The 20,620-nt window shown below is 42.2% G+C and overlaps 1 protein-coding gene across 2 annotated transcripts in view; it reads left to right on the top strand.

The window, feature by feature from the left end:
- PIK3CA (phosphatidylinositol-4,5-bisphosphate 3-kinase catalytic subunit alpha) overlaps positions 1-20,620 on the top strand; it is a 42,912-nt gene that overhangs the window by 9,737 nt on the left and 12,555 nt on the right. For both annotated transcript variants that reach the window (XM_081007831.1, XM_081007830.1), the window contains exons 2-13: positions 4,535-4,829; positions 8,822-9,237; positions 11,935-12,144; positions 12,670-12,920; positions 14,967-15,212; positions 16,315-16,400; positions 17,214-17,319; positions 17,567-17,719; positions 18,493-18,627; positions 18,910-19,034; positions 19,600-19,681; positions 20,181-20,345. In XM_081007831.1, coding sequence (XP_080863957.1) covers positions 8,886-9,237; positions 11,935-12,144; positions 12,670-12,920; positions 14,967-15,212; positions 16,315-16,400; positions 17,214-17,319; positions 17,567-17,719; positions 18,493-18,627; positions 18,910-19,034; positions 19,600-19,681; positions 20,181-20,345 — 1,911 coding nt within the window. In that variant the 5' untranslated portion in view covers positions 4,535-4,829; positions 8,822-8,885. The remainder of the gene's footprint in view (positions 1-4,534; positions 4,830-8,821; positions 9,238-11,934; positions 12,145-12,669; positions 12,921-14,966; positions 15,213-16,314; positions 16,401-17,213; positions 17,320-17,566; positions 17,720-18,492; positions 18,628-18,909; positions 19,035-19,599; positions 19,682-20,180; positions 20,346-20,620) is intronic.

Below are 20,620 nucleotides of genomic sequence, written 5' to 3'. Positions count from 1 at the left end.
GTAAGGAAATTTTACCATCAAGAAAGATGCATTAGTGGGTGGTAGGTATAAAAAGGTTGACTACCCCTGGCCTAGACTTTACCAAAAACCTTGTCCACATCCTTGGATCTCAGTAATAGACAATCCTACAATGAAACAAGACCAAATGGAGCACAGGCACCTTTGTTAATAGAGGATTCCATCATAACACTCTCAGGGCCAGATTGTAAGAGGCTTCTAACCTATTGAAAATTAACTTCTGGATGGCACTGAAAAGATGCACTGATAATGGGGAAAAGTTTCTTTGCCCCCAATAAGTGGCGCACATTATGCCTGATCATTAACTCTAACCCATGTTTGCTAGTCATAAAAAGTCTTCTGGTCTCAGTGAACTACCTGATGATAGGATTCTGGTCCCCTGCATGAAACCTTTGGCCCTAAACTACTCAGATACGACGTTGATGAACGCACTGAACACACTTAGTTATCTTTAATAGTGGAAACATACACTCTACTGTCAAAAATGAGCAATACAAGTAAGCTAAAATACAAAAGTTAATATTTTGCTTCTGAGCAACATTATTTTTGTTGTATCCATGTACACAGTTTAAAATGTTAAAGATACACTCTCCTGCCATTGAAGGTGTTGTTATTCATACTGATTTAGTGAATTTGAGTTCCCTAAAGAGACCTTCAATCCTGCTTATAAATTACTGTTCAGTGAAAGTGCATTGGGAGCAAGATATTGGGGTTGTCCTTTAACCTTTTTACATCCTTGGCTATGATATTATTTCCTAATAAGCCATCTTGAAGGTTCCAGTAATACCAGGAAGTTGGTGTGAAAAGATATAATGAAAACTTAATGCATTTCTGCTTCTATTCTACATTGTGTCTAGGTTAGTGAACCTTCCTACCTGTGTTTTATGTGTTTCGGTGGCGCTGTGGTCTAAACCACAGAGCCTAGGGCTTGCCAACCAGACGGTCGGTGGTTCGAATCCCTGCGACAGGGTAAGCTCCCGTTGTTTGGTTCCAGCTCCTGCCCACCTAGCAGTTCAAAAGCATGTCAAACTGCAAGTAGATAAATAGGTACCGCTCCAGCAGGAAGGTAAACGGCGTTTCCGTGCGCTGCTCTGGTTCGCCAGAAGCGGCTTAGTCATGCTGGCCACATGACCCGGAAGCTGTACGCTAGCTCCTTGGCCAGTAAAGCAAGATGAGCGCAGCAATCCCAGAGTCGTTTGCGACTGGACCTAACGGTCAGGGGTCCCTTACCTTTACTACTACAGACGCGTACTGAGGGAGCTTAAATTCACCAGCCCATTTGGGGCAGGGGCGGGGGGGGGGGGGGACTTAACTGCTTTGCACATAGTGAACTCTAAAAGTATAAAGAGAAAGCTTGAGTGCCTTTAATACAACCAAAACCTTTAGAACCGATAATGTCATTGGATTGTTGAATTGTCTGTATTTTAAGATGTTGCCAGTTTTACAGGCTAGAAGAGCAGAGCAGCAGCGCACACAATCAAGATGGCAAGCCATGCCACTGTCACTATGCAACAGACTTGGAGAGCCACAAAAGCAGGCAGGCTGGCAACGCTGCCAGTTCTTGCTCTGAATTCTGGAGTGACTGACATGCCTGAAGAGAGAATGAAAACATTTTGTTCTTTAGACTTTAGAGGTTTGGGATTTCTAGGCTGAAAATTTGGCATTCGGGGACAGGAGTTTCACATCGGCAAGTATTGTTGCCCCTGGGAAAGTGACTCATGTTCTTTGCAGGACTCTTCTTTTGGGGAAAGATTCTTGAATCAACCAACCTATAAGCTGATGTTGAAAATACAATGGTTACCATTGAAAAAGTGGGAGGCAAATATGTTGGGATCTGTTTCCAAACATTAGACAAGTTTAACTGAAATACGTTGCATTTAAGGAATAGTTGTTCCCTCACAGAGTTTAACAAGAAAATTCTAGTAGTAGGATAACTTCTCATTACTATTGCTATTGAAAATGTAGTGCTATGGTTATCTTAGCTGCTGTATGGACTGAAAAAAGTGATGCTTTGCCAGGGCTTTGTACTCTCTTAGGCAAGATTGGGGCGGCAGAAGAAAGTAACCAGAAGTAGAGGTGATGTAGAGAAGAATCCTGTGGAACAGAGGGGGCAGATGAAGCATGTTGTGGAGTTGTTTTTTCAAAATATAACTGTTGCAGAAGTGGTTTCAAAGAGGAGCTTAAAGAATAAGGGAAGTGGCATGTTGAACAAAGACGGTTATTTGAGGGAAAGGAATAGCATGGCAGTTTTTTGGGAGGGAAAGAGTGAACAATCTGCATATATGATGAAATTAGATTCTTGATAAACCTTGTTTATTTTGCAACAGGAAGTTGCTTTGGCACAATAGAGGCAGAAGTCTTAGCCAAGCTTGGAAATAGAAAGCAAACATAATTTTAAACAAATATTTGGAGTTAAGTGTACTGGAATATATCCTAAGAGAAGTTAACTTAAGGAAGTTTACAGAAGGCACTTTTCCAATCCCTTCCTCCTTCAACCACCCATGTCTGACTGTGGGGGCTGGGAAGGCACAGAGTGGGGCTGTGGTGGGAACCTTTCTTCTATGTACTTCTTTAACTTAAATTCTATTAGCATCCAAACCACTGTATTCACTCAGTTGATAAATCTAGGAAGTAAATGGAATTTGATGGGAGTAAATGAATTTCTTTACAACTTTTGATTTGCACATATTACAAAAGTTTGCTTTTTTGTTGCAAATGGACACAAGATCTAGTCTATCTTTGTGTTAAATATATTCTTTGTTTGCTGTAGTACTGTTTGTACTGTTTGTATATACAGTGGCATAGCATTTCAAAAGATGAAGGGAATGCTAAGTTGCTGCTGTTTCACTCTTAACGCTGAAAGGAGGATTTTTGACTTAGCCTTTCTTTTTTGTAAATTAGCATATGCTAGACTCTGGATAATTAGGGATTTGTGACAAAACCTAACAAATTATTGTGAAGTTATTTTGTTTTCAAAAATCGTGGGATGAATATTTGTGTGGCACACCTTCTGTTTTGCTGCTGCAGCAGTCAAATTACTTTGCCTTTCCTTTGCTACTACAGCAGATGTTTTCAGTCTTTCTGAGTCCACAGCTCCCTTGATCAACTACATGCTTTCTGTGGCACCCTTGTGGGTCTCAGGAGCCCATTTATGTCACCCCTTGCCGGCAGAGCTGGCAGCCCCTCACCCTTTTTCGAACACCCTCCCTTGTGGAGTGTTCGCTCAGCCTCCTCTCTGCTCCCCTCTCCATGGGTGTCCACTGGGCAGCCACAGCTGCCCCCCCCCCCCAGTCTCTGAGCTGCCCCCCCGCCCCAAAGAGAGGTGCCTCCTCACAGTGCCCCACAGGGGCCTGGGAAGCACCCCCTGGCCAGCCCCAGCAGCACCATTCACATGGGGAGCTTGTAGCCAGGCTGCAGCAAGAAACAACTGTGCAAGCCTTTGGGAGGCAGAGGCCCAAGAAGGCATCAGAGGAAGGAAGGAGGGAGGGAAGGGAAGAGGGACAGAGGCCAGTGTTGCCTGTGCCACCCCTGACCATTCAAGGCACCCCAGGGTGCCACGGCACACTGGATGAAAACCACTGTACAGTGGAACCTCTACCTGCGACCATAATCCATTCCGGAGGTCCATCTGGAGGTCGAAATGGGTTGCTGGGAGAGGCACCATTGTGCGCAGGCACGGGCGGTGATTGCCCACTTCTGCGCATGCGCGAACGGCGATTGCCGCTCCTGCACAGGTGCAAACGGCAGCAAACCTCCAGGTTACTTCCGGGTTTGCCACGGACGTTGGGCTAAATGGACACAAGCGGAGGCGGACGTAAGAAGAGGTTTGACTGTACATTTGTTGCCCATCGCCCTATGCTGGATCATCTCAGGTTACATTAGTGTCATAGAAAGAACTGGCTACTTCCCTTACTATTGAATTTTGAGAAAGAAGCCTCCAATACTATCATTGCCCCAGTTTCCATGAGTTAGGATGCTTACGTAGTGAAGTAGTGCAATGTGGGATGCTCCCCACATGACCCAGGACCTCTTGCTTTGGCCTGGCAACATGCCCCTTACCACTGCCAGACTTAAAAGAGGCCTTAGAAGATGGCAACACTTTCTTACTGTAGCAATGATCAAGACTTCTTTATGAACAGAAACTACCTTGATACATGCTATTAATACATATACCTATTTCTATTATTTTATCACATTCTAGTGTCCCACTCTATCACAAGCAAGGGGGGATGGAAATAGCAGTAGTGCTGTAGGGAGAGTTGGGAAGTTGGGGGTGCTTAGTTCTCGTTTATTCTCTTGGTTTGTGTTGCTTCCAAAAGTTCACTTCCTCCAGGTGGACCCCTATGAGACAAGGTAAACAGCTGTAATGACCCCTTGTGAGGAAATGTAAAGCACGGCACTCCCTGCTCCCCACCACAAAAATGTCCCTGTAATATACAGATCTTCCTCTCAAAAGTAATTATTTTCCTGGAATACGCCTGTTGAGAGAATTTCCTTTTTTCCCTTTATTTTCCAGGTTGGTACCTTGATTAGACACTTGACCTTCAGTCAACTCTGCTAATCTTGGAAATAAATATGTTCAAAATGATAATAAGTTTAGATCCTTGCAGTGAAGAGTCATACAGAATGAAATCCCAGAGTTGAAAAACAGTTCGTGTAAAGAAGACCGTAGCAATGTTTCTAGATTATATCAAAGATCCACATCTTGGTACTTTACAACATACAGATAACAGAGCATCCAATAATGTGATCATCATGTGAAACAGAAGCCTGTGTAGGATCTGCTGATCCAAGAGAATAAGAGGTTGCAGGTATGTAGAAGTTGTTTTATCCTCAGTTTTTCTCATTCTGATCTATAGATTGGCAAAATACCCTGCAGAAGATTATTTACCTTGGAGATGAAAGGTTAAATCAAAATATTTCAATTGTGTTTCTGCTAGGTGCAAAGTGGAAAACATTTCATAAACATGATACAATATACTGAGTAGGAAATATTTCTAAAGATTCGAAAAGATGCTTTGTCCTAACTTTAAGCACTGGAAATAGGCTTCAAGGTTTTGAGAGCTGTTTCCAAGGAATCCTTTCAAATCTTGATGCCATGACAACTTGCTTACATTAGCCATTAACAAAGACTGTCAACAAGAGTAAAATTAGAGCTCGTATGTGGCTCAATGAGAGCAAAGTCTTAGTTTGAATATAGTACTTTGGGCAGCATCCAAAATACATTTCAGATCTGCTTTCCTTTTCGATTAAAATGTATAACTATTTTGTTCACAAATTTTACATCTGTAATTGCAGAAGTAATAAATATGAGGAACTATGAGAGATATTGGGATTATAGAGACATAAAGCTAGAATAGCATTAAACGGTATCTAACCTTTTGATAACAAAAGTATTGATAGAAGGATTGGAGCCAAACTAAAGTAGTATGTTCTATTGAATTCAAAAGGGTTTCATTTAGTCATGACTAACTTGTCCAGTTGATTTAAGTGGGACCTAAGTTTAACTAGCTTTTTTGGATCTAACTCATTTTCTTTTTCTCCACTTCACTAAAGAAGATTGTCTTTATAGACTCTAAGCTTTACCAAATCTATAATCCCTTCTGTTTAATACTTATAGCTGCTAGTTGTATTTTAAAAGAGCTGTGTCTTTGATATTCCTTCTTTCCAAAAATCTACATTCTGGAGGCGTAATTCCATGTGTCAGCAAAATAAATGTATACACATTCTAAGTACAGACAATCTCTTGCCATTTCCTGAAAAAGAAGAAACACAAATGCCAACTGCTATTTTGATTCAACCGCTCTATAATGGGAAACTTCAATTGCCTGCTTCCTCAAATAAAAAGAAAATTAGTGTGCTTTCCAGTTTTAACTATAGAACTTAACTTTAAACTGCCAGACAAAATTTCTTCCTTTACAGCTGAGTTTTAAAAAGGCATCTCTACTGTTCTTTTTCTGGGCCAAACTGCATGTTATTCCAGGAAATGGTTGTTAGTTTGTTTTTTAGGGGTGTGGCACAAGATCAAACACAGAGCATAACACACACACACACACACACACACACACACAAAACGCAAAAGTGGAAAAGATTTCCCTGACTATGTCGAACAATTTAATAAGCATTTTTTCTTGTACTTGTTTGAGGATCATTTCCTTGTCTTTCCTCCAAGTTGCTTACAGTAGCGTACAAGCTTCTTCCATCATGCACATAGATTTTATCCTCACAACAATTCCATAAAGCATAACTGGCCCAAGGTTACACAGAAAGCTTCATAGCTGAGGGGGGATTTCAACCTGGGATTCTCCATTCACAGACGGATACTAACCACTACACCACACCACCACTTTCCCTTTCAAAAGAACAATGCAGACTTAGAAACCTGTAAATCTGATTGCAAAAAATGGCCCAGGAGGAAGGGGTTAAGCGCCTTCTTACCTGAGCATCACTGCTGAGGTCAAAATCTCAACCCTCTACAGGTGTCCCATATGACCTCACAGGTGGTGTTTGGCAGTTGGCATGATTGTGGGGCTAGGGAAGCATGCTTCTATTTGTGGTTGGAGTCCCCAGTTATACGCATTTCTTGGTCTGCAGTATATCAATATATTTCTAACATTCTGAAGATTCCTATGCAGATGTATCTACAGCTCTCACTTTTAAATGAATGGGACAATAAAAAGCAAAACTTACCCTCAAAAGAATTTGTAACGTGCCTGTTGGTAACTGATATAATTTCTAACACAAAAAATAGAATGCACTGCAAGGTTTGCAGCTACTGTTGTCGTATAAAAATGTTTGGAATTTGGGAATCTTAGCGGGGGAAAGGCATAATTTGAAAGTCTCTGATGGGTCAGAAAACACAGAATATTTTTATGCCATATAGTGGGATGTCATTAGTTAGACCACTACAAATGATCTCTATAATTGATTGACTTTTCCAATGCATGAAATTTGGACTTTTATGCTAGTCTCCTTATGCAATATTCATTTTACAAAGTATCGCCCAAGAGGATTTGTATGTTATGTTCCTTGGTTTCATACTCTACAGTTAAATAACATCTCTTTTAAAAATCTCACTCCTCTGGCTGCTTTGCCATCCTTGGAGGAAAAAATACTGGGTACCACGCCACACATCACCTTCTCCCACTCCTTGCAGATGGGAAGGCTGCTATGAAGAGAAGTTGATCTTTATTGCAAATTGAAAAAACTAGGGAAACATTACTACTGTAAATGTAATTCACAGCTCCCACCTACATTTTCATTTAGTTGGGAAGGGGATTATAGACCTCTCACATTGTACACCGTTTGTCCCCAGGCTGATACGCCTTTTTTTTAAAAAAAAGTGGTGTACACAATTTCACATACTTCAGAATAATGGGAACTGAAAAACATAATAGACCTGACCTTTTCCCATACATCCTTGATTTTGATCCATTAGTGTTTTTTCCCTGACAGTCTGAGACGTCTCTGCAGCTGTGTCTGCTAGGTATTTTAAAGCAAGATAGCATATTCGGGAAGATAAAGAGTTGTACAGGAAGTGCCTAGGGGGCTGCTTGTTGCATAAGACAGGTGTCACTTTTCAAAGCTTGCATATGAAGTGTGGCTAGCTGACAGCTCTAGGGTTCTGGACATGCAACAGCACAGCAAAATATCATAGCTTTCCTGCTACTCTAAACTTCAGTAGCGGGAGAACTGTGTGTCAGACGAAAGAGGCGCCTTAAGATTTCTTACCAAAAATCCTTTGCACTGAGTAAGGTTTTTATGTTGACTGACTTACGGAACAAGAGGATTAAAGTAAAATCCTGTGAGCAAAGTTCAGAGTGGGCTCGAAAGATTTCTGTGTGCAGGCTATCTCTATGCCACAGCCAGAGATCTCCTGAAATGACAGAAAATACAAGTGTCCAGGAACCAAAGTGTTTTATTTTCTAGAAGCAAATTGGTGAGACGACTCTTAAGAAAGGCATGTACTGTTAAAACTCTGGGTAGTTTTGTGGGAAATTTGCTTCATTCTGATGTGAAGTCTCTTGCGTTTTTAATAAAACCTTCACAAAGGAGGCTAGAGAGCAGTTAGAAACAACATCTTTCTCTTTTTTTGCTCAACCAGGTGGCTTTTTGTATTTTGCAAGAGATTGTTTGGGGAGGGGAGATAACAGCTACAGCCACGAATGTGTCATGGCAATATTTCTGTAGCCCAGCTTTTGTACCAGGATGTTTGTAGCATGCCAGAGCAGTGTTAGCTCTTGCCTCTCACAATAAGCCTGTGTCCCTGGCAGCCATACCTGTTTGCTCTGGTAAGCCCTGCCTGTGACTTGACTCCAAGTTTGATGGCTGCTGCTGTTTCCGTTTTCTCTTCTTCCTCTTACCTGACTTCCAACGCTTGGTGGGTATAGGACATGTTCATTATTATTTTTTAGGCCTTTATTGGGTAAACGTAAAGAGTTGATCACTATAAATGTGCTTCCGCCCAAAGCAGTGGCGTAGCATGGGCCGGCCGCACCGGGCGCAACATCTGGGGGGGGGGCACGCTCGCACTCGAGTGCTAAAATCCACGGGTTAGGGGGCGCAAATTACTTGCCTTGCCCCAGGTGCTGACAACCCACGCTACGCCACTGGCCCAAAGCAAGAATGGCTGCTCACTTTCTGTTGAGCAATAGTTGGCGTGATAACTTGATTATGGCAGATGATGGAAGAGCAAATTATTAATGATTGTTTCCCATGTATTTTTATTTTCTGTAAAGTACTGGAAATGTATTATCACATGGACATGTGCATGCTACTTAAATATTACATTGTTTTTGTTTAGGTTTTCCTGCGAGAATCTACTAACATAGGCTTTTGATAACCTCAAGAGAAGGTACCTAATAAAAATGCCTCCAAGACCATCATCCGGTGAACTGTGGGGCATCCATTTGATGCCACCAAGAATCCTAGTAGAATGTCTTCTACCTAATGGCATGATAGTGACTTTAGAATGCCTCCGTGAGGCCACCTTGTTAAATATTAAGCACGAACTTTTTAAAGAAGCTCGGAAATACCCTCTCTATCAGCTCCTTCAAGATGAGTCCTCTTACATTTTCGTAAGTGTTACACAAGAAGCAGAAAGGGAAGAATTTTTCGATGAAACACGGCGACTTTGTGATCTACGACTCTTCCAGCCTTTTCTAAAAGTCATAGAGCCAGTAGGCAACAGAGAAGAGAAAATTCTGAATCGGGAAATTGGTGAGGCTTATTCATTTGTTACAAATATTTATATGCCACATGGCAATCTGCAGTACAATTTTTAAAATATGTAAAGGAAAGTGGCCACAATTTGATTCCCCTAAAGCCTATGGGCCTTTCATGAGAGTATGGAATCATGGAATTGTAGAGTTGGAAGGGGCCCTGAGGATTATCTAGTCCAACCTCCTGCAATGCAGGAATCTCAGCTAAAGCATCCATAACAGGTGGCCATCCAATCTCTGCTTAAAAACCTCTAATGAAGGAGAGTCCACAACCTTCTTAGTTCCACTGTCAAATATAGTTAACTGTCATGTGATAAAGCCACTGTGATGAAATTATGAGTAAATGGTCTTTTTGGTTGTGTAACAAACTGAGTACATCATGTCAGAAACTGCAAATTGTTCATTAAAACATGATTGCAAAGACCGCTGAGCTCTTAACGTGATTATTTGGGATCTTGCTATTAATTAAAGCAGGAATGGGGAACCTTCTGTGCGCTGTTTGGCCAGATATTTATTTCCTCGCACCCTGTGGGTCAACTCTGATAGGTGAGACCACTCACCTGTCAATCATCTGATAATAGGTGACTGATAGATGTGTGAACCTGCCAACCTGTCAGTTTACTGGTGGGGGGAGGAGCCTGCTGGAAATGTGCTGGCAAAGCAGCAGCTGGAAGGATTGAACTCTTCATCAGCTAATGAGCAGAAACTTCTATCTGCTGTCTGCCAGTGTCTGCTTTACCAGTATGTTCCTTGCAAGAATCAAACTGCCAAAGCAACACCGTGCAGGATTTAACCCCCTGCTTATCATCTGACGAGCCAGTTTCCCATGGGCCAGGGAGGTGGGGCGGGGGGACTAGTGACAACAACCAAAGCAAAATTGAACCCTGTCCCGCCATCAGCTGACATCACTCAGTGATAGCAGCTGATAATATTGTGGGTTTGGGGAAATGACCTTGTGGGTGAATTGGACCCTTTGCGGACCAAGTTTGGACCGAAGGCCAAAGGTTCCTCAGTCCATTAAAGCATGCATATAATATAGGATATTGTCATTGTTGGCAGTCTGTATGAGGCAGACAAACTTTGCACATATTTTTAGAGTGCAGTACTCCAGCAATAAAACGGTTGAGGGACCTCTGCATTTATAATCTTGAACTAACAGTGGTATATGAAATGCAAATACGCACAGCATGTATTGAGTATTCAAGCTATTCATGCACATATCTGATGTGGAAATGAACATTAGTTTATTAAAAGCAGTTGAGTCAGCAATACCCTTTTCACTAGAATAAGAAAATCTTGTCACATTTGCTGGTTTTGCAGAGTCTGGGGTGCTGCTACAGTAACCAAACAACTGGATGCTGTCAGGTGAGGGTGGAATCACAGTGTTGAAGGGCAAAGAGGAGATTTCCCCTCCCTTCAACACTTCACAGCTGCACTAGGCCAACTGTGCTATGCTGAGTTGTCTTTTAAGCTGTTTTCTCAGTTAATTACTGTCAGGGGTTCAGGAGCAGAGGCAAGGGCAAGGGAGGAAACAGAGAGCGAGGGGGAGGAGGCAGAAGAAAAGATGAGTGATGACGACGACCCGAGATCTCCGAGTCTTTCCAGTGAATCAGAAGATTCACAGAAAGGAGCACCAGTGGCCAGGGCAAGGGGGGAGCCTAGGGGGACACCCCAGGAAGATAGAGCCAGAGGGGACTCAGAGGGGAGCAGTTGGAAATCGGGACCAGCGTCACCGCCAGAGAGCAGGGAAGAGGAAGGGCGCCAGGGATCAAGCGCTGGCAGCTCACAACAGGGGGGAGGGCACGAGTCAGGAGTGGCCACACCTCCATCGGGGAGCGAAGAAACGGTCAGACGGAAGGTGGAAGGTTCGGCGCGCGCGCCAAGTTCAAATGCACAGGAAAGTGGCGCAGTAGGCAGCCCGGAAAGGGAGCCAGGTCCTAAAGCCCGCCGAAAGGAGGGAGAAGAGTCAGGGGGGTCAGCGTCAGCGTCAGAGGAATCCCGGAAGGAAGAGACCCCGGGGGGCAGAGGGACCCAGAGAAGAACAGTCAGGCGGAAAAGGTGGAGCAAGGCTAGGATATTAAGTTGGTGTACAAGGGGCGGAGACTCAGATGGAGCTTCGCCGATCTAACCATTAGACGTAGGGTTGCACGCAGCAGCTTGAGAATGGAAACTGTAACTCAATAAAGACTTTTATTTAATGATCGCTGGCTAGCGTGATCCTCTGTGAGCTAGGATCTGGAAGCAACTCTGACAATTACGTTTTACCTGAGTGCCACTCTTTGTTGACTTGTACTTGCTTTCATTGTGATGGTGCATACTTGACAGTGGGTCAACTTCTTTTTATTATAAATTTAATAATTGTTCGCGATCATGGGCATTTCTTTATATGAAGATGGGGTAGAAGTAAACTTTGGTGACAGCCTTTGGAACCCTTTTGCTTGACCTGGGGAAAAGTTCCAGAACATGTCTAATCTTACTTAAGCAGAATAGTTGCAGTGGGTACAGAATATGCTTCGCTGCTGCAGCCCCTTGAGCTATGGAGACAATTGCTGTAGCAGCCCAGCCGTTCAAGCAAGACAGAGCTGAGCTCTTGTGGGAAGGGGTAGAGGACAGAGTGACAGGAAACTATACTCTGAGGACTCACTGTTTCTGAAAATGTATCAAAGAGAATTGCTCTCTCCTTCTTCTTTTTTAGGTTTTGCTATTGGCATGCCTATCTGTGAATTTGACTTGGTTAAGGATCCAGAAGTTCAGGACTTCAGAAGAAACATTCTTAATGTTTGTAAAGAAGCAGTAGATCTGCGAGATGCTAACGCACCCCATAGCAGAGCATTGTATGTCTGTCCCCCAAACATAGAATCTTCGCCCGAGCTGCCCAAGCATATATACAATAAACTTGATAAAGGTAAAAGAAAAGAAAACACAATTCAGTGCATTTGCCAGATTGGTACCAGATTAATGTGAAGCTGCTTGAACAGTGAAATTCAATCCATTTCCCCCATATGCCCATTTCATTTCAGCGTGAGTAATCAGCTCAGTGAAAATAGTTACATTTTCAGACATGTCGTAGCGCGCTCAGTGCACTCGTTTTCTTCTACTTTAGCAGCATTATTCAGATTTCCCCCCCCCTGTTATTGTTAGGGATTGCTTAATAAAGTTCCAACGAAACAGTCTTATTCAAAAAACCTGAAGGGTCACACCATTGTTCTGTCCCCTCCCAGCCTTTCTCCTTTCCATTTTAAAAGTTGCTTTATTGGAGAGCTAAGAGGAACCTATAGCTTGTTGCTGCAGCCCCAAAGATTGCATATTCTGGATAGAGAGTACTGAATTGTGTTTTAGGTCTTTTTTGCTCCTGTATTTTCATTTTTCTGTAAATAGTTATGTGGGCATGATCCCTGATGTAACCTGACATAGTTTCCTTCTGTTCCAGGACAAATAATAGTGGTGATATGGGTAATAGTCTCCCCCAACAATGACAAGCAGAAGTACACTTTAAAAATCAATCACGATTATGTGCCAGAACAAGTCATCGCTGAAGCAATCAGGAAAAAAACACGAAGTATGTTGCTGTCATCTGAACAGCTAAAGCTCTGTGTGTTAGAGTACCAGGGGAAGTATATTTTAAAAGTATGTGGTTGTGATGAATATTTACTAGAAAAACATCCCCTGAGTCAATACAAGGTGAGTAAACATCTGGTTCATTTTGAAATTTAATGCTTGTTGTCAGAGTTAGATCTTGTGTGCATTTCAGGGGTCGGAAGAGAGGGATTTGCATATGAAAGTGTGCAAAAGATGAAGTACTGAAGCCAGGTTTCCATTTTTTTATGTGCTTTTATTGGGTGTGATTTGGCGGATTCACTGGGGATGTTAAAAGTTTATGATATTTTCCTTTCAGTGTGGTTCACCTACTGTTACTTGGCAAGGTGTACATTGAAATAGATTGCTTTCCATTTTTAGACCAATCAATCCCTTCCTGTAGCTTGGGAGGTACAATCAGATGCTTGCAAACAACAGCTTTTGTGGTGTCTTGAAATGTGCAGGGAAGAGCATGAATTAGGGCTATATTCCAGGGCTAGACCAGAGGTTTTTATGGAGTGGGTGTGGGTGTGAGAACCACTTTTGCCAGTGCTGAGACTGTCGGGCTGCATCCCTGTAATCCGATGCACCTGCAGCGCTGCACAAACCCAGGATCTTAGTGTCTTTTTCATGGACGTGGACAGAACTTACACATGGTTTGTTAGAATGTTGAGAACTAAAGTCTGCGGTCAAAAACACATAATTCAGTGATTCTCAAAGGGTGTGGCACACCACACTGATGTGGCAGGAGAGGGTGGCAAGTGTGGTGATAAGATTCAAGGGCAATTAAAGAAACATTTAAACATTTTAGAATACAGTTGTACCTTGGTTCTCAAACAGAATGCGTTCCGGGAATCCGCTTGACTCCTGAAACCGTTCAAAAACCAAGGCGCGGCTTCTGATTGGCTGCGGAAGCGTCCTGCAGCCAATTAGGTAAAAAGGTAGAGGGACCCCTGACCATTAGGTCCAGTCGTGAAAGAGTCTGGGGTTGCGGCGCTCATCTCGCTTTACTGGCCGAGGGAGCTGGCGTACATCTTCTGGGTCATGTGGCCAGCATGACTAAGCCGCTTCTGGTGAACCAGAGCAGCGCACCGAAACGCCGTTTACCTTCCCGCCGGAGCGGTACCTATTTATCTACTTGCACTTTGACGTGCTTTCGAACTGCTAGGTTGGCAGGAGCAGGGACCGAACAACGGGAGCTCACCCCGTTGCGGGGATTCGAACCGCCGACCTTCTGATCGGCAAGTCCTAGGCTCCGTGGTTTAACCCACAGCGCCACCCATATCCACCTGCAGCCAATCAGAAGCCGCACCAAACAAGGGGAGAACTAATGGGTATTCAGTTCAAGGAGAAGGATATTTAAACTTGTAGAGACAGAGAGTCATGAAGAGGTTTTTATGCGTACATCTTACTTAATGAGGTGGTGCAAATCATGTGATATAGGATTGCACGTATGTATATTCTCATGAAGTGAAATCCAGTAGTGCCTGTTTACTAATGGAACAAACACTGTTGGCAGAGTGGATTTTCTGTGCCCCACCCCTTGCACCCCTAAAAACTTGCTGCAGGCGATGTTTTTTGGGGGGAAAGGCAGTGGGGAGGGGCACAAATTGCTGCAGGAGGAGAGGAAAGTAAGGTCCTTTTTTACAAGAGGATGTTTGCTTATATAACAGTGGGTGTCACCCTTAGTGCTTTCTAAAATAAGTTCATTATGGGTGAATACATTTACACTACTAAATAAAACCATAATTCAGAAATAACAAAAAAACTGCATTACCAAAAATTGTAAGTTCTCTTTCCTCAGCCTTCCCTTTTTTATAATTCTCTTTTCTTCTGATATAAAATACAAGGAATGTGCCATTAGTGAGGCAACAGTCTATATGTGGATATTTCTTTTTCTCCAAGTGCCAGTATAAAAAGACAAGTTTGTCCCTTGTTTGGCATGCTTTGTGATTATCTGCTACTTAGAATGACCTGCCAGCCCTACAAATATTGCACGCTAGCTTCATTAAACCGCTTATACTGTGGTTCCTGCTTCGCCTTGAGTTGCAAACCATTCACAATGCCGGCATTGTAATCTTTGCAATTAAGCAATGATGCTGCAAAGAGCAGCATCCAGTGCAATAATTGTGTTTTCTCTGCCTATTTCAGTACATCCGGAGTTGTATCATGCTTGGTCGAATGCCCAATTTGATGCTGATGGCTAAGGAAAGTCTTTACACCCAGCTGCCATTGGATACCTTTACAATGCCATCTTATTCTAGGCGTATTTCTACAGCTACACCATACATGAATGGAGAAGCTTCAGCCAAATCCCTCTGGGCTATTAACAGTAATCTCAGAATAAAGATTCTCTGCGCTACCTATGTAAATGTAAATATTCGAGATATTGACAAGGTAAAAAACGACAACTTGGTTTCAATATGACTTGAGAGCACATGCATATTTCTGATGAATGACTCTTAAATCCTTAGGTTTTTTTGTTTCTACATTACTGTCCAGGCCCACCAAACCTTAAACTTTTTGTCTGGCTGTGAAACAAATAAATAACTTGCCTTTTTGAGGTATTTACATATATGGGGCAAAACCTAAGGTGCATTCTGCATTATTATTATTATTATTATTATTATTATTATTATTAATCACCATCATTATCAGTTTATTACTCACCCTTCAGCCTGAGGTCCCAGGGATGGCTACAGCAATTTAAACATCAGTATTAAAAACAACTAAAATTACTGACACAAGAATAGGGTGGATCAGAGGTGCATTTTCAGCATATGGCAGAAACTATATATTAAAGGAGCCAGATGTGCCTCTGTGGGGAGGGAATTCCACAGCCTAGAAGCTGTCAAAGAGCGGTTGAACTACCAAGAGGGCTCCTCTGCTGATCTTAACACCTGAGGTGGTCTGTAGGGAGTAAGTTGGTCTTTCAGATGTTTGTGGCCTGAGTTGATTAAAGCCCTAAACACCAATGTGAGCACCTTTAATTGAGCCTGGAAATAAACTGACAATGCAACTATTTTAGAATGGGGGTTAGATGAGTTACTCTTGCTTGATATTTATAACTCCTGCTTCATGGTTACTTGTAGTATAAGGTAAAGGTAAAGGTACCCCTGCCCATACGGGCCAGTCGTGTCCGACTCTAGGGTTGTGCGCCCATCTCACTTAAGAGGCCGGGGGCCAGCGCTGTCCGGAGACACTTCCGGGGTCACGTGGCCAGCGTGACGAAGCTGCTCTGGCGAGCCAGCACCAGCGCAGCACACGGAAACGCCGTTTACCTTCCCGCTGTAAAGCGGTACCTATTTATCTACTTGCACTTAGGAGTGCTTTTGAACTGCTAGGTGGGCAGGAGCTGGGACCGAAAGACGAGCTCACCCTGCCGCGGGGATTCGAACCGCCGACCATACGATCGGCAAGTCCTAGGCGCTGCGGTTTTACCCACAGCGCCACCCGCGTCCTTGTAGTATAGTCATGTTCATAAGCGTATTTTTTTCAGATTTATGTCCGAACTGGCATCTATCATGGAGGAGAGCCATTATGTGATAATGTGAATACTCAGAGAGTACCTTGCTCCAATCCCAGGTAAAGAATATCACTAAAACAATGAAAAGAAACCTGATGTTCAAGTTCGTAGAAACTTATTAACAATTCAGATAATTGCTTTACAGTATATGTTGTGTCTTTCTTTCCTCCATCTAAAAGTGAGTTTGGAAGTTTAGTTTTTGTTCGGATCTGATACTGTACCTTAATGTTCAAGGAATATATAGAATCATAGGATTGTAGAGCTGGCAGGTACCATGAGTGTCATGTAGTCCAACGCAGGAATCTTTTGCCAAGAACGGGGCTCAAACCCATGACCTTGGGATTAAGAGTCTCATGCTTTACCCCCCCCCAAAAAAAAACCTTCCTAAATACCCTCAACAGCACTCTTCAAATACCTGAACAAGTTATTGCATTGAAGGAAGCAAAGACTTGTTTTCTGCTGCCTTGAAGGGTTGGACTTGATCTAACGGCCTTAAGTTACAGGAGAGTAGATATTTGCTGAACATTTGGAGAAACTTTGTGAAGGTTAGAACAATGGAACCTGTTACCTAGAGGGATGGTGCGCTCTCTGTCACAGGAGATTTTCAAACAGAAGCTGGACAACCACCTGGCAGGGATACTCTCACTCTTAGTTTCCTGCATAGAGTAGGGCATTGGGGTAGATAGCCGTTAAATTAGCTTCCAATGGTTCTACAAAAGTAGAATGCCACACTGGAAAATTCAATTCAAACTTGGCTTGGTTTACACAGAATTGCTTTAGTATTTTTTAATTTGCCATATCATTTTTAAAGCATCTTTACATAGCACTTTTGGTTAAAATCTTGGGTCAAATCCCTTTTATCTTCCTTTCAGGTGGAATGAGTGGCTGCAGTATGAGATGCACGTTCTTGATCTTCCACGTGCGGCTCGGCTTTGCCTTTCTATCTGCTCCGTTAAAGGGAGGAAGGGTGCAAAGGAGGTAAGGGTCTTGTCGTTGGATATAGTGAATACTTCTCAAATAGGGAGAATATCTCATTTGAAATTATTCTTCTGACTTATACTGTGTTGATCTCTAAACTAATGGTAACATGATTTACTTTGTCATCGTATATTTGAGTTTTAAAAAAAAAAAAAGTCTGCCCCTGCCCTTTTAATTCCTCTATATCTGAGTTTGAAATGTGTTGCTAATAGACGAGACTAAACAGTGATTATTTGCTCTTTTTAAGGAGCACTGTCCATTGGCGTGGGGGAATATTAACATGTTTGATTACACAGACACTCTTGTTTCTGGCAAAATGGCTCTGAATCTGTGGCCTGTACCCCATGGGTTGGAAGACCTGCTAAATCCCATTGGAGTCACTGGATCAAATCCCAATAAGGTAAATGGACATTTCATGCCAATTTCTGGCTTATTTACTAACAGTTCGTTGTGTTAAATCAAGGACTGTCCAAGTGAATTCTAATGGTCCTCTGTATTTTAATAAAATATTGTCACTGTTTCCAAAATGTAACAATGGTAAACCTGTATAAACTGCAGTATTTCGGGCTATAGGTGGGGGCTCACATAATTTATGCTTCTGTGCACAAAAAATAATAAATCTGTGCATGTAGAAAACTGGCATGTCGGGGAGAGGAGCCTGCTAGAACCCTTGTATCTGATATATCAGCTTTCTATATAGGAAAAATTTGCTTTCACAGAGGAACATGCAGTTATCTGAGCCATTTGTTGCAATCTGGAGTGCTGTTCCCAAGGTTGTCAAAATAAAATGCTGTGCAATTTGTGAGGATTTTGTCTAGTGATACAGAACTTTGGGTAGCCTGAATTGTTCCATCCACAAAGGTTACAATGGGACTAATGTCTCTACCAAAATCCAAATTGAGTTTACTATGGATGCAGCTTTGAAGAACGCAACTTTAGCAAGCTACTGTCGGGGTCTTTTCATTCTTTGACTAGCAGCAATAAAACTTGGTCTTCTGAAGACAGCTGGTGTTTCTCCTGAGACTTAAGACTAATTTGTCTGATCCTGTGCTTTTATTATTTTAAATACCTTGTATTTGCATAGCTTGTACTTGTGGAATAGTGTGCTTTATATATATATATTAAAAAAACAATATTTTAAATCATACAAGGACAAACTTCTTTTCTTCTTAGGAAACTCCTTGTTTAGAGCTGGAATTTGATTGGTTTAGCAGTCCTGTAAAGTTTCCCGACATGTCTGTAATTGAAGACCATGCCAATTGGACTATATCTCGAGAACTAGGGTTTAACTACAGTCATGCAGGACTGGTAAGGAGAATTTTACTTTCCAGGTTGCATTGTGGCTAAGAACATGCACTACAAGCTAGTTCTCACCTCACTCGTGAAGTTTTATCAGATTGCTTTAGGCAAGCGACTGTCTCCCCAACCCACCGACTACAGGGTTAAGTATTGAACAGGGTTCAGTAATACAGAGTGGTTGTTAGGGCTACTGAGATGAAGTATGTGAGATGCTTTAAGTATTCAAAAAGAGAGAGAGAGAGAGAGAGAATTGTAGTATGAACAAGTCTCCGTTGCTCTCTTGTTTTACAGAGTAATAGACTAGCACGAGATAATGAATTAAGAGATTGTGACAAAGAGCAGCTGCGTTCAATCTGCACTCGAGACCCACTGTCTGAAATAACTGAACAAGAAAAGGATTTCCTTTGGAGCCACAGGTATGACATTGGGTCATAAGTAGGACTATGAAAAGTAGGTGGGCAATCATAGGCATGACGCTCCCTGGATTGCATTTTAAGTGGGAAAGAAAAGAAACTGGGGTGAGGACACGAGGCTTGTCATCTGCCCCTAAGCTTAACCCACAAAACTTTGGCTTTTTGTGAAGTCTCCTGAAGTTTTTTTTTTTTTTTAATCTATAACCAGCATACTAAATAGTTCCATGTAGTAATGACAACAATACAGTGGTGCCCCGCAAGACGAAAAACTCGCTAGACGAAAGAGTTTTCCGTTTTTTGAGTCGTTCCGCAAGACGAATTTCCCTATGGGCTTGCTTCGCAAGACGAAATGTCTTGCGAGTTTGTTTCCTTTTTCCTTAAGCCGCTAAGCCATTCATAGCCGCTAAGCCGTTAATAGCCGCTAAGCCGCTAATAGCCGTGCTTCGCAAGACGAAAAAACCGCAAGACGAAGAGACTCGCGGAACGGATTAATTTCGTCTTGCGAGGCACCACTGTACTTTAAATTTTTATTTCAAAATCCCTTCTCTTGTTTTTGGTTTTTTTGCAGGCATTACTGCGTAAATACGCCAGATATCCTACCTAAATTGCTTTTGTCTGTCAAATGGAACTCTAGAGATGAAGTAGCCCAGGTAGTATCTCCGTTACTTATACACACTTTTAAACTGGCTACAGTTGTTAGCAGTAGCCTTGGTCAAAGACTTTCAATATAATAGCTTCCATGTTGATGCAAAAAAAAATGGGTGGGGGGGAATATGACTTTAGTTTTGTTCTCTTACCTCTTAGTTAATAAAACATTTTTGTTGTAACAGGATCCCATAAACTCTCTTCAGTAGTATTAGCACAATTTCCTCTTGATATAATTATGGCCCATAATTAATATTTGAAATTCGTTACCCCAAGCCATGGCAGTTGGAGCTTTCATGGCAGTATACCTCTGAACACCAGTTGCTGAAAGCTAAAAGGATGAGCCCGTCATCTTCATATCCTGTTTATGCACGTCTAGAGATGTTTGTTTGCCTTTCTGCTGTTGGAAGTAGAATATTGGGTTAGTTGGAATTTCATCTGATCCAGCAAGACCATTCTTGTGTTCTCATGACTGATACAAATTCATTGTTCTCTACTGTGCAGATGTACTGCTTGATAAAAGACTGGCCTCCCATCAAGCCTGAACAGGCAATGGAGCTTTTGGACTGCAATTACCCAGATCCGATGGTGCGAGCGTTTGCAATTCGATGTCTAGAAAAATATCTGACAGATGACAAACTCTCTCAGTATTTGATTCAGCTGGTACAGGTACTGTAATCTATTTTTGTCAACTACCTCTTAATGTATGCCATTGTGCCTGAAATTTATGCTAAGACTTTATATAACTTTTCTGGATGATGAGAATCAGAATATCTCCGAAAGGTTAAAGCTTACCAAAGTTACCACAGTGCTTGGCTGCATATTAAAGATCCTTCTGCTGACCATTGCTGATAGATAGATAATATATTGCTGTAGCACTTCAAAGGTTGATAGCCCCCTTCCCCAAAAGAGTAATATTACGAGACAGAAATGAGCAAAGGCTC

This window comes from Podarcis pityusensis (assembly GCF_964106645.2).
Source record: "Podarcis pityusensis genome assembly, chromosome: 5".
Taxonomy (NCBI): Eukaryota; Metazoa; Chordata; class Lepidosauria; order Squamata; family Lacertidae; genus Podarcis; species Podarcis pityusensis.
Note: the sequence above shows the minus strand (reverse complement) of the source record. Positions and strands in the feature narration are given on the sequence as shown.